This window comes from Apodemus sylvaticus, chromosome 5 (genome assembly GCF_947179515.1).
Source record: "Apodemus sylvaticus chromosome 5, mApoSyl1.1, whole genome shotgun sequence".
NCBI classification, from domain to species: Eukaryota; Metazoa; Chordata; class Mammalia; order Rodentia; family Muridae; genus Apodemus; species Apodemus sylvaticus.
The window spans coordinates 75453306-75466270 of record NC_067476.1 but is presented as its reverse complement, the minus strand read 5'-3'; the positions used below and the strand labels follow the sequence as shown (position 1 = coordinate 75466270).

Sequence of the window (12965 nt, the reverse complement as noted above, 5' to 3'; positions counted from 1 at the left end):
AATCAGGCCTGTGACTCAACTGCAGGAGCTGGCTAGGTGATCATCTGTCTCTGGCTCCTGGGTGAAGCCTTTTCTTACCTCAAACCTCAGTTTCCCCAGATAGAGTAGCTGCAGGTACACTGTCCCTAGAGCCTACTCTTCTATCCCAATTCACTGTCTGGTGTCCCCAGGATTCCTCAGCTGTCTGCCAGGTGGCTGCCTGCCAGCGCTGAGTGTGAGTAAACCCTGGGCCCATTTCTGTTACTGTGGGGAAGCAGGAGTAGGCAAGGATGTCGTCTGTACAACTCCTCTCCCCTGCACTTAGGACTATAGACTGTACCAGTGAAAACACTCATTCTTACTATGAGAAAAGTACTGTCAGTTGATTGACAGTTGAGATTCTAGAACCTTTCCTAGGCCCAGTGGGCTCTTTTTTTTTTTTTTTTTTTTTTTACCTCACCTTCCACAGACTCCCTTCCTGGGGAGGTCCAGCTATCACCATGCAGACAAGACTTTCAGAACTTACAGACTTGCATTCAAAACCCCAAACCCACCTCTGCCTGGCTGTGCAGCCTCTGGGATGTTTCAACAAAAGCTTGAGGGTGGTATTCTTTACCTGGGGGGACATATTTCTGGGGACATGATAGGCACACACTGTTCTACAGTGGAACCAGGGTCTGAGATCAATACTTAGGAAAACCAAACATTGAGATCCAACCAAAGGACTGGCTGGAGTAACAGCAACTGTTCCTGCTTGAAGAATTCATGAAGAACATGCCTTCTGCCTCAGGAGTAGCCATTTCCAGCTGTGTGTTCTGAGAGCGGTCCATGTCCCGGCACATCCTAAAAGTTCAGAGACCTGACCCCAGCAGACTCTGCTGGTACCCACAGTCTGAGTAAAGCACATGCAGACCTGAAGAAGAGGGGCTCTGGGCCCCCAAGATGTGTCATCAGCAGAGTGCAAAGCTGGTCAAGTATCTCATGGCAGGGTCAGCCTAGCACATCATGCAGCAAGGCATCTTTGCAACCCCAATTTGTGGACGCCATTAAGATGTGCACCCTTATAAGGGCCCAGGTTTCAACACAGTGTGTTCTTATAAATTACCCAGTTTGATCCCTATAAATGCCCCCACAAGGATGAAATCGGCATGAGGTTTCACAACCTCAAGGTAGTCAGAAGAAAGTTCTAGCAGGCTCTAGAATCAGCACATGCAGACGGTGGTCTTGAGCTGCTACTGTTCATCCCTGTGCTCTGACCCAGGACCAGAGCCGTTGAAAGTCCTGCTCACTGGTGTCTGCAAGGCCCTCCATGCTGCCACCTTTGTGCTAGAGACGGCTGTGGACTGAGAACATCTCTGTCATCCAGAGACTACTGGTTCAGGCCTGCCCTCTCCAGACCTGGGCTCCCTGATTAAGAGCTATACTCTTATATTGGCTTTTGACAACTGTAGGGCCTGGGGCTCTGAGAGCCCAGGTCACTTGCAAGGTCCCACAGTGGGGACACGGACCCTTTTCAAGGCTGCCATGGACAACAGAGACTTGATTCTGCTCGAGAGAACCTCTACTGTCTGCCTTTATGGTTCCCGGCTCCAGCTGTCCTCTGCTCAAGAGGCTCTGCCACTCCCCCCCCACCCCCCACACACACCTCTCGTGGATCCTTTCAGTTGGATCTTAAATGTCTTCCAAGTTGTCCCAGCCTGGTGGATTGGAGTGATCTTCTGCTTCAGCCTGCTGAGGGGTGACTTCTTTCATCTGGAGACAAAAATGTCACTAGGGCTTGCTCTACAGAATACATATTTTTGGCTCGTAGTCCAACAACAGCAGAGTCTTAGGAGGTGCAGGCATGTCCAGGGCTTGAGCATCTCCATCTGCAGAGATGGGGTAGAGCTGGATGGATCTAATCCAGAGAGCCTGTGTTCCAGGAAACAATGAGTGTGGGGTTAGGTTCAGTCCTCACTCTTCCCTGTGTGTTGAGTTGTGTGACTTTGGTCTTCACCCCTCTCCTCTCTGGCCTTCTCTGGCTTCATCTCAGAAGACTGCAAAGGCACCCTTGCCTTGCTGTGGTAGGAGAGGAGAACAAGAATGTGTAGCCTTTCATCTGGGACACAGTGATACTCAGACCTGTGGGAAACACAGAGGCTTGAACCTGGGCTGGGGAGCTGTGGTGAGAAGACGCCCTTGGCAGGGACACGTTCTTCCTCAAGCATGGCTGGGCCACAGGCTGGACAGGATTTTCAAGAGGGTCTCTTGGATTTCTAAGAGTGTCCAACTCTCAACCTGGATCTGTTGTCCCTGGGGCTCCTCCTGATGGGAGCAGCCCTGCCACACTAGCCCTGCAGCCTATCAGCAGCTGGTGTCCTATTGCCCAAGGGACAGTGCAGCCCAGATTAGAGAATGAGCTCATGGCTGCCTGAAGAAGACCACAGTAGACTGAGCTTCTGACCGGAGGCCTTCCCTGGCTCCTCCCTGCCTCTCTCAGGGTGCCTCTCTGCCCTCTCCTTCTAGCCTGCTCCTTGCTCAGTGCACACTAACACCCCCTCCCCCACCCCGGAGCTTGCTGGGGATCGTCATGGCAACCCTCCAGCCAAATTATTGAGGCACTTTTTATGCTCCCAATTGTTCCAGACAAGATGCTAATTCTGGGTGAAGAGAAGCAGTTGGTAGGATGCTGGAGTCAAGGGCTTTGTGCCAAGGGCCCGCTGCTGCACGGTGGAGTCAATACGGGGTGGGGGGGGTAGGGGTGGGGGAGAAGGGTGTGAGCAGGAGGAGGAGGTTTGGCTGCCTGAAACAGCCTGCCCGGTGCCTGTCTGCTCCCTTTGCCTCCTCTTACTTCCACATCATACACACAAAGAGAAACTCATGCACATGCGCGCACATACACACACACATACACACACAAAATATACACATGGATAGGGTACACATACAAACACATACATGTACGTAGACACACACACCTCAAGAGGCTGGGTTAGAAGTACCCAAAGTACAGACTGACTCATGTGAAATAGCACCTCTCATGCATATCTAGATCCCAGAAAACCACCCTGGGAAGGCATTAGGGTAAGTTCGGGGGCTACAGTAGCTAACTGATCATGGCTATGTAGACAGATCATAGTAGGTCTGTGCTGGTACAGTACAGAAGCCAGTAGGAGGGACCCAACATTCTTACCCAAATCAAGGGAGACCAGAGGAGGGACCTGGGAGTTGTCATCCTGTCCTCCTTCCTGCTGATGTGTCGCCTGACTTTGACTTCCTAAGATACCATCACATCCTGCTGTCAACCACACTGGGGCAGCATGCTGGGGCCTCCTTGAAAGAGAGCTATGGGCATAGATGGAGAATTAATGACAGCTTTTTTAAAGCCTGGCTCTGCCCAAAAGCTAAAGTGTAGGAGGGGACCGTGGAGGAGGTGGTGCCAGGAAGCCTCCCCTGTGTGCTGCCATCCTCTTACTCCATCTGCTCCATGTGGACTGGGCCCTCTCCCTCGGCCACAGCCTGGCCTGCTGACCACTCTTGCCTGAGAGGAAGCACCTGCTTCTCATAAGGAGTTCTCTCTAACCCTGTACCCTCCCCCGACAGGACTGCAGACTCAGAGGGTCCAGAGAATCTAGGAGTGGCCTCCTGGCCTCACAGATAGGTCACTGCAGCTTGGGGCTTCTGAGAAGTAAGGCAGGTTCAAGGCCACAGGTTGTGAGTGACTGAGTGGGTTCAGACATCCAGGCATCTGACTTCTGGTCTGGTTCTGGTTCGGTCAGAAGGGAGGCCTCAGGAGACAGGTGAGCATGCTCTTGAGTCAAATACACCTGGTTTGGGGCTCCTGCCTCAGGACTTGGGTGGCTATGGCAAAACACGAAGCTTCCCTGGTCACGTGTGTAGAGCAGGTATGGTGTGAGGACCCTGCAGAGGAGTCCAGGGGCTGTTTAGTGAGGTGATACACTGAGTACACCTGGCCCAGAGTCTTCACTGGGCAAATGGCTCTACTGAGCACGTTGCTATGGCCCTCTATACTTATGGCTGCAGCCCTGACCACAAGATGACTATCCTGCGTCCTCTTTAGTGGCCATCCGCCACCCAGGGCCTCCAGGCAAGGCCATGTGTAAAATTGGATAATGCCCCAAAGTCCACAAACTCAGCCCAGTGGACAGCAGGAATCCAGCGCCTGAGCAGCTCCAGTATGTAGCCCCCGCCCCCAGGTTTGTCTGCCCCACCATGGTCACCACAGAATGGAAGGCTTTGCCAGATACAGTGGCACATGTCTATAGTCCTAGCACTTGGGAAACAATGGCCGGAGGATCGGGAGATCAAAGTCATCCTTTGCTCCAGCAGGCTCTGAGCCCAGTCTAGGTTGTATGAGATCCCGTATCAAAACCAAAGTGGGCTGGAGAGAGCTGAGGCAGTGAAATGCTTGCCCCACAAGATAAGAACCTGAGGTTGATCCGCAGCATCCATGCAAAAAGCTTGGCACAGAGGCACTTGCTTGTAATTCCAGGGCAGGGCAGGTGGAGAAAAATTCATGAACAAACAGAAGGCCCTTTCCCTTTCACCCGTGGAAGGTGGATAGATGGGAATATATTAAATACTGAGCTAATGTCCCCAGTGGCCTCCTGGGCCTTCCTTTGGGACAAGATGATGACTATCCTGTGTCCTCAGTGCAGCATCAGGACTCCCACCTAGAAATCCAACTTCAAGCTCACTGTGGCTTAATATGACCTCTTTGAAGCTGTGAGTCAGGCAGGGAGAGACAGACAGACACTGAGCCCCTAGGTGTCCTGTGGAGTCGGGGTTTCCCAGATCCCTGACATTATGCTCCACCAAGGCGGGGAGGGGAGCTGGGAAGACTCGGGCATGAGATCATAAGGGCAAAGTGGGCTTTGACTCCATGCTAACACGTTTGCATCTCTGAGGTGCTGCTCACTTAGACCATCGGCCCCCAGACTTTACATAAGCTTCCCAGGTGGGAATCCAGGAATCAAAGTGACCTGTCCATGGCCTAGAATGTAGTTGTGTCTCCTCCAAACCTGACAGTGACTCTTGGCAGGCTCTTATGGGTGGAGCAGAGATGCAAAAAGGCCACTTTTGATGGGTCTGGTTCTTGAACCACTCTGCACTGGAGAGGCTTATGGACGAGATGGGTCAGTGCAGGTCAGGTGACCCAGCAGTGTGGGAGCTCAGATTAGTGGTTACTTTATTCTTACCGTTTGGTTAGGGTGGTGCTGGAATGAAGCCCCGTAACTCAAACATGCTGGGCAAAGCCTGCTACTGAGCCACACAACAGCCCTCAGTTTTTGAGGGCAAATTCCATCTCTCTGCCCTCTCTGCTCTTGCCCAGGCAAGGAGGATGACCTTGTGGCTAATTTGGGCTGCTTACCGTGAAGCACAAACTTCCTATTCTCGCTGCCCTGGGCTGGGTTCAGGAAATCCCCATCTGAGAGTGGAGAGGGACAGTCCAGGGCAGCTGCCCCCTGGCTAGCAAGTTGAAGCCAGGAGAGCTTCCTGTTAGAAAGGAAGACTTGGCAGGGACAGCATGGCCAGCTGGGAGCCCCAGAAAATGGTGAGCATAGTGGTTGTCCATTCAACCGCCTGTGCGCCCCTGTGTGTGCCAGCTCCGTCCTGCGTGCTGGAGAAAGGCGGTGACCGTTGCTGAAAGTCCAGGGAGAAACAACACACAGGGCAAATGTGAAGAGCTCTGACGTGGAGATGGGTGCATTGCAAAGTAAAAAGGGGGACCAAGGGGCCACCTTGAGAAAGGTGAACAGGAAAGGCTTCACCTTGTCGAGGTGGCAATTGGAGCTGTGCCTTGGCCAACAGGTGGCTTATGTCAGGCCACACAGTGGCTTACGGTAGAACCAGGCTAGGATAGGCCTCTGGGCTCTCGTCCTGTGAGAACCCCTCTCTTAGATTCTGACGTTTTATCTTGGTCTCTCTCTTTGGCGTGTAGCTCGTCCGGCAACCCAGACTGGTTACTCAGGAGCTGTCTGCCTTGTTGTATTCTATCTCTTAGACAGGGCTCTTCATTGACCCGGCACTCAGCAGCGACCAGTCGTCAGTCTGTCTCCACCTCCCTAGTCCCGAGATTGCTAGCATACGTTACCCCATCAGGCTCTTTCTCATGAGTTCTATGGCTCTAATTCAGGGTTTCATGCTTGCTTGGCAAGCAGTTCACTGACTGTCCTGAGCCCTTCTCCTAGCATAGGCCTGTCCTGAAGAGTCTTTTCCTAGGTCTCCAAGGTGGATGGCTCTGATGAATCTCGAAATCTTCACCCGAACCCCACAGGCCTCCCACAAGCCCCACCCTTTCTTGACATCTCCACTTGAACACTTCATGAGCCTCCTAGGACAATGCCCTGCCAATGTAAAGACTCCAAATGAGAATAGCTTTAATATATAGCTGTTTTCACATAGCTCTGAGGAAAGTCCGAGCTGGCAGACAGCTCAGCTCCACTTAGCCTTTGAGGGAACCCCGATTAATGGAGGACCTACTGTCTTTTAACATAACGTTCCTGTGATCTCTTCATTGCTGGTCCCACCAGAGGGAGAGGAGAGTCACAGCAGGCATTTCCTCTTGGTCAGGTAAGGCAGATGTGACAGGCTACTGCTGTCCACATTCCATGGGTGGCACTTCAGCTGAGTGACCCCCTTGCTATTCGGGGACATTGAGGAATGTGACCTAGCGGTGTGGATTGCTAGTGGGCTCTGCCCAAGCCTACTGTCAGAAACCATGGGGGGAAGCTCTGTGTGGATGGCCCTGTTGCCCTCTCTATCCCTGTCCGCGGGCGGAACTGGCAGTTGGTTGCCCATTCACCCGCCTTTCAGAAGAGTCTGCCTTAGGCTCCTAAGATCAGCCTTGCAACTTTGTTTGTTGGTGATACCAACTCCCCTAGAACCTTAGCTGGCTGCAGGTTTATCTGGTTCTAGACTGTTCCGTGTGGCTGTTAACTGCTTTCCTGACAGTTACTGTCTTTCTGGCCAACCCATCGCTTTTCACTATTTTACACTGAGAGTCACCCCAGGGAGATCCAAAATGATCGATTTGGATGGCACCTTTTATATACTACTTGGCCCTAGCAGTGATTTTGAAAACTTAATCTTTGGCATAACAGGCTGGCTTTAAGAGGCTCTGGGCCCTGGTCTGATCAGCTGCCCTTTGGATGTCTAAGTGGCTTTTCCAACTCCAAGGGCATCAGTTTTCTGGACTCTCTTTCTGCCTGCATCCTCTTGCAAGCCAGACAATCTTTCTTGTAATATCTTGCTAAAAGCAGCACCAAGAAAGCAACACATGCAAAAGAAAAAATTTTTGGCTCTTCTCAATCATTTTTGTAGAATCATATAGGCTCAGTAGGCATGCGGTCTGATTTCCAAGTAACTGTCTGTACATGAAACCAGTAATGAGTATTTTACTCTGTCCTAACAAGGCCCCCGGGCTTCTCCTCTCTAGTAGCTGTCTAAGGCAGTGCTGTGGATTTGAGGAGGTTTATGAGGAACAGGGTTCCCTTCCAGGGACCCACACTGAGATTTGAGCATTGCTAGACTGCTGCCAAAGGCAATGACGTTTGAAGATGCAAATCCCTTTGTTCCTCCACCTGGTATGAGTCTGTCCTAAGCATTTCGGATCTCACACGGGCAGAAAATGAATTTGGACGGACTGCTGGTAGACTTTACCCCGGATAGTAAGCAGTACCCTTGACTGCTTCCTGGAGCCAAGTGCATAGGCGTTAGCCTCGGTCCCTGTGACCCACCCCACATCGATCTTCAGACAAATCACAAGTCGAACCAGTTCCCTGCACCTCTGTGGCCTCAGCCCTAATGCAGGGCTTTAGTGGACTGAGTCTGGGGTCATGTGACCCAAGGTCACATCTAAGTGGGTGCCCTGTTTTTTCTCAGTCTTCTCTCCTCACAATATTCAGAGTGAGTTTTGAAAAACATCACTTGGAGGAAACCATTTCAATACCATACTGATGTCCCCGTGGTGGAATTCTGTTCCTATGACATGGCCTCATGACCTTAAGAGCCTGTCCCTTCTTCTTGCCTTCCTTCCCTCACAAGGCTGCCCCAGGGTTGCTGCACTCACTAATCATTTTTTTTAATTGGATATTTTAAGTATTTACATTTCAAATGTTATCCTCTTTCTGGGTTCCCCCCACTCAGAACCCCCATCCCATCCCCCTCCTCCTGCTTCTATGAGGGTGCTCCCCCACCCACTCCCACCTCACTGCCCTGGCATTCCCTTTGCTAGGGAATCGAGCCTTCATAGGACCAAGGGCCTTTCCTCCCATTGATGCCAGACAAGGCCATCTTCTGCTACATATGCAGCCATGGGTCCCTCCATGTGTACTCTTTGGTTGGTGGTTTAGTCCCTGGGAGCTCTGGGGAGGGGCGTCTCCAGAGGTTGGTTGATATTGTTGCTCTTCCTACGGGGTCGCCCTTCAGCTCCTTCAGTCCTTTCTCTAGCTCCTCCATTGGGGTCCGTGCTCTGTCCAATGGTTGGCTGTGTGCTCACCAATCTTATCGTTGCTCTAGCGACCTGTACCAAGGGTCTTGATGTCCAAACACTTTCTCCCTGCTTTGCCACCCATGTGGTTTGGTCTGTCATCATTCCCCCCCCCCCCCACCGGCTGTTTAATTTTTCACTTTAGCATAGCGGCTAAGAGTGAGCTTTTGGGAGTCAGGATGCCTGGATCTCAGTTCTGCTGCTGACTAGCTGTGAGGCAAGTTGCTCAGCTCTCCTGTGCCCTTGTCCCCTCCTGAGTGCACAGCAGTGAGAGTGACTCTGGCTACCCAAGGTTGCTGAGAAGAGAGCACAGTGTACACTTGCACTGAACCAGGCGGTGCAGAACCAGACCTTGTCCCAGCACATTGGGAGCACTTGGCAGTGCTACCCACTCCTAGACGTCTCTCCTGGTAACTGGCTCTGCACACCTCCTTCTGCATTTCCTTCAAGACTCCAGTTCTTGTTGATGCTTCCACGCCCTCCTCCCACCATAATGCACCTTTTGCAAGGGAGGCTGTGGCCTCCTTCTGTGTGTCTCTTTTTGTCTTGACAAGCACTCGGGTAGCCTAGGCTAGCTTGGAGTTTTCTATACAGCCAGGGCTGGCTTTGAACTCCTGATCCTCCTCTGGCCTCCATCTCCCAAGGGCTGGGATTACAGGTGTATACCACCACCCTGTATTCAAGGACTCTTTCATAGTCCATTGCTTCAGTTTGCACCCTGAGCGCCCACACAAAGTCTTAATAGGCTTCTGGTACATGGATATACAAGGAGGCCAAACCTCACCGAAACCCTCCATTGACAGAGACCCCGTGAGCATCCTGGCCAAGGCAAAACCCACACCGTTACCTTTTGGGCTCCTGGGGCAAGAGCAGGGGCTGCTCTGGGAATCCTCTCTCCGAAGTCTTGGGTCACACACAGGTGGGATCTGGCTTGGGATCAGCCAAGCCTCCGGGAGTCCACCCTACCCATTTCCTTCAGTTTCTAATGGACGAGTTAATTAGCCCTTCCGAGTCTCCCTTCTCTCGTGTGAAATTGAAGGAATACTAATTATCCCACCCGGCTGTTAGGAGGATGAACAAGATAATGTATGTACAGGGAGCTCTCTAGCAGTCTTGAATAAAGTGTTCCAGATGGGAGCTATTATTATTGTTGTTAGTGCCCTAGCCAAGTGCCACTCTGCGGTTCATGAATGGGGGTGCTGGAGGGACTTGGGGGTGGGGAGAAGCATGTAGGGAATGGAAAAACTGGAGTGGAATAATGGGGTGTGTTTGTATTCGTGCGTAAAGGCGTGTGTGTGTGTGTGTGTGTGTGTGTGTGTGTGTGTGTGTGGCGTATGGAGCCTGGGAAGGGGGTGGCAGGGTTTCAGAAGCCCGCCCATTTCTCGGAGCTCAGGCACGGGGAGCTGAGCGCCCTGGCTGCGGAGACTGGCAGGAGAGCCAGCAACTGCTGCCCGGTAGCCAGCGAGCCTGGAGAGGTACCGCGGCGGAAGAGCCTGCGCCTCTGGAGTGATTGGGGGGCGGGGGAAGCGTTCTAAAACCCCGTGGCCGCTCGGGTCTGTGCAAACTTGAGGCTGGGTTATCCCAGAACCAATAGTGGTGGCTCGGTTCTGTGAATCCGGGAGCAGCGGGTGCTCTTGTAGGATGGACCGCGGCGGGCGGGGGCGCGCCTTCCGGAGCGTGGCGGGCGGGCGGTGCCGGGGAAGGGGCCGTTACTTTCCCAGAGTGGCGGGGAGGGCGACGTCAGGCGGAAGGGCGCGGGGCGCGCACGCTTTAAATGGCATTCGCTGTCATCCGAGCTTGCAGCCGTGTGGGCAGAGGCGGGCTATATAAGCGGCTAGGCGGGCCGCCGCGGGGCACACAGCGACAGCGACAGCGGCGGCAGGGAGCTTCTCGGAGCGCAGCCGAGCCCCGCAGCCAGCCCCGCGCCCCCCGACGGGCCAGCCCGCCCGCTATCCCTCTCCAGCAGCGCCGGCTCGGGCCAGCGAGGCCCGCCGCCACCCCGCAGCAGATTTGGATCCCCCGTCCGGAGAGCCCCAGGCTGTCGCCTCCCGGGGGACCCCGGAGCCGCGGCCGCCCCCGGAGAGCCCGGGCGCCCCGCCGTCCCCCGGCCCCGCTGCCGCCGACGGCGCCATGGCGGCCGCCAAGCCCGGCGAGCTCATGGGCATCTGCTCTAGCTACCAAGCGGTGATGCCACACTTCGTGTGTCTGGCGGATGAGTTCCCGCAGCCCGTGCGGCCCGCCAAGCTGCCCAAGGGCAAGGGCCGGCTGCGGCGGCCGCGCCAGTCCCGCTTCAAGACGCAGCCGGTGACTTTCGACGAGATTCAAGAGGTGGAGGAGGAGGGGGTGTCCCCGATGGAGGAGGAAAAGGCCAAGAAGTCGTTCCTGCAGAGCTTGGAGTGCCTGCGCCGCAGCACGCAGAGCCTGTCGCTGCAGAGGGAGCCGCTAGGCAGCTGCAAACTGAGGAACAGCCTGGACTCCAGCGACTCCGACTCGGCCCTGTGAGGCGGTGGCCCGCTTGGGGACTTGCTCCGCTGCCAAGCGCTGGGAAACAGCGGGAGCATCCGGAGGGGACCCGCGCCCCAGGCGGCCCCGACCACCCGGGATCAGCTCCCCTCCCTCGCTGGGACTGTACCCCGGCTGCGGACCCACCGGGGCCCCGGAGAGCGTTCGGGGACGCCAGGGAGGGGAGCCGCTTTCTTTGCCCTTGTAAATGTTTATTTTTTAACTCGTTCCCAGTACGAACTCTGCTGTGAGTGTGCGCGCGGGAGGCGGCCCGCGCTGAGTCGGCTCGCCGGGGGTCGCCGCTGCAACTCCGATTCTGCACACCGCTCCACTGTGCCCCACCCCCAGCGCACACCCGTTCACACTCACGCGACACTCTCGCTGAACACTTTTATAGTTGTTGGGCTGACCGAGGGGACTTGGGCCGCAGCGCGGCTGCTGCAGCAGCCGAGGATTGATATTTATTTTTGCATTGCAATAGCTGAAGGCGTTTTTATTTAACGGTCTTTTTACCTGGATGTTGTCTGTGAGGCGTCCGAATGGACACAAATAAAACCAATATATTTACACTGTGCACTTCTTCGGGCTTTGGACTTCTTGAACCTTAGGGGGTCCGGTCTGGAAGGCAGAGGAGGAGGGGATGAGGATGAGGGAGGGGCATGGAGGGTCAAGTGGAGGTAGCTCACAAAACTTGTCTCCAGATTGAGGCGACACCTCCGGTGCTCCTGCCACCTGGTCTGCTCTCCACACGGTCTGAGAGGCGAGGGTGGTGTTCCAAGGATGGAGAGCGCACTCTTCAGTGCAGTTGACCTCCCAGGGAGGTCCAGGTCACCTAGCAGGCAAGGTTCTACTCGGTCCTTTTCTGGCCATGGTTTCTTTGGGGGGAGTCCTGGGATACCGCAGGGAACCGAATCCGAACCAACAATGGGAAAATCGGGCTGGGATGTTTGAGCCGTGGTACCCAGGAAGAGTGAGTGCGTGGGTGAGCATTTGCTGTCCCCGCAGGTGAGCGACTCTTTCCTCCGGTCCCCGCCCTTTCAACCCGCGCTGACTCAGCTCTGTGCCCCGCGCACCTGCGCTTCGGGTGATCCGGTTCCTTCCTCCCTCGCTTTTCCTAGGCTCCTTCTAGCTTCCTCCGAGGGAGGACTAGAGCCTTCAGGCGCCAGGTTCCCGTCGCATCTCCCACTCTTTCTCGGCATGGGTCTTGGTTTACGGAGAAGAAAACAAGCCTAGCAGCCAGGAAGAAACCGCCTGGAGTGTGGAGGGCTGCAGATTGTTCTGACTCTGGCTCTACTCTCCCTTTCCAGGGCTCTTCAGCAGCCGCCCCACATTCCACGTCCCCCGGGCTAGCTATGTAGATTGTCACCTAGCGGCAGGGGGCGAACGGGATAACAAACACCATTTGGCTAAGAAGAGCCTGCGCTCAAACCCAATCCCTGACTAGCCCTACACAATCAGTTCAGGGCTTACCTGGGCCAGACTGCTTAACCCTGAGAACAGATTCTAACTCTGCTCAGAGGTAGCTCGGTTCCTGTGCTCAGGCGCCCCACCCCCACCCCAGGAGTGGGGCGCGCCTGTCTGTCTGTCTGTCTGTCTGCCTGCCTGCCTGTCTTCCTGGCACACCACCCACTTAGGATCTGAACTGCGCCTTCTCTCCATACACTCTATCTCTTGAAGCACTACTTCTGCAAGTCAGAAAGCAGCGGAAATGAAACAAACAAAATAGACGCGTTAATTATGAAAGGATGCCTCCCTGGCTGGCTCAGAGAAGAGAAGATAGACATTAGGTCCTGGTGACTGGGGTCTTTAGCCCTATCCCAGCCCGTGAGAACACCATGATACTCAAAATGGCTTCATGGTGACAGGAAGCCCTTAGCTGCCAGGGCCTCACTTTTGAGAGGCAATTGTGGTTGGTGCCATTCACCGCAGCTGTCAGGCTGGGCTGGCCTGAGCTCCAAGGTTGGGGTCAGGAGGCTACAACTCCACTAACGAC

The 12965-nt window shown here is 54.5% G+C and overlaps 1 protein-coding gene across 1 annotated transcript; it reads left to right on the top strand.

The window, feature by feature from the left end:
* The first annotated feature begins 10195 nt into the window (after positions 1–10195).
* C5H11orf96 (chromosome 5 C11orf96 homolog) lies at positions 10196–11546 on the top strand. The gene is given in 2 exon segments (XM_052181378.1): positions 10196–10383; positions 10386–11546. Coding segments are annotated over 2 exon segments (726 nt in total). The 5' UTR covers positions 10196–10244; the 3' UTR covers positions 10973–11546.
* The last annotated feature ends 1419 nt before the right edge of the window (positions 11547–12965 follow it).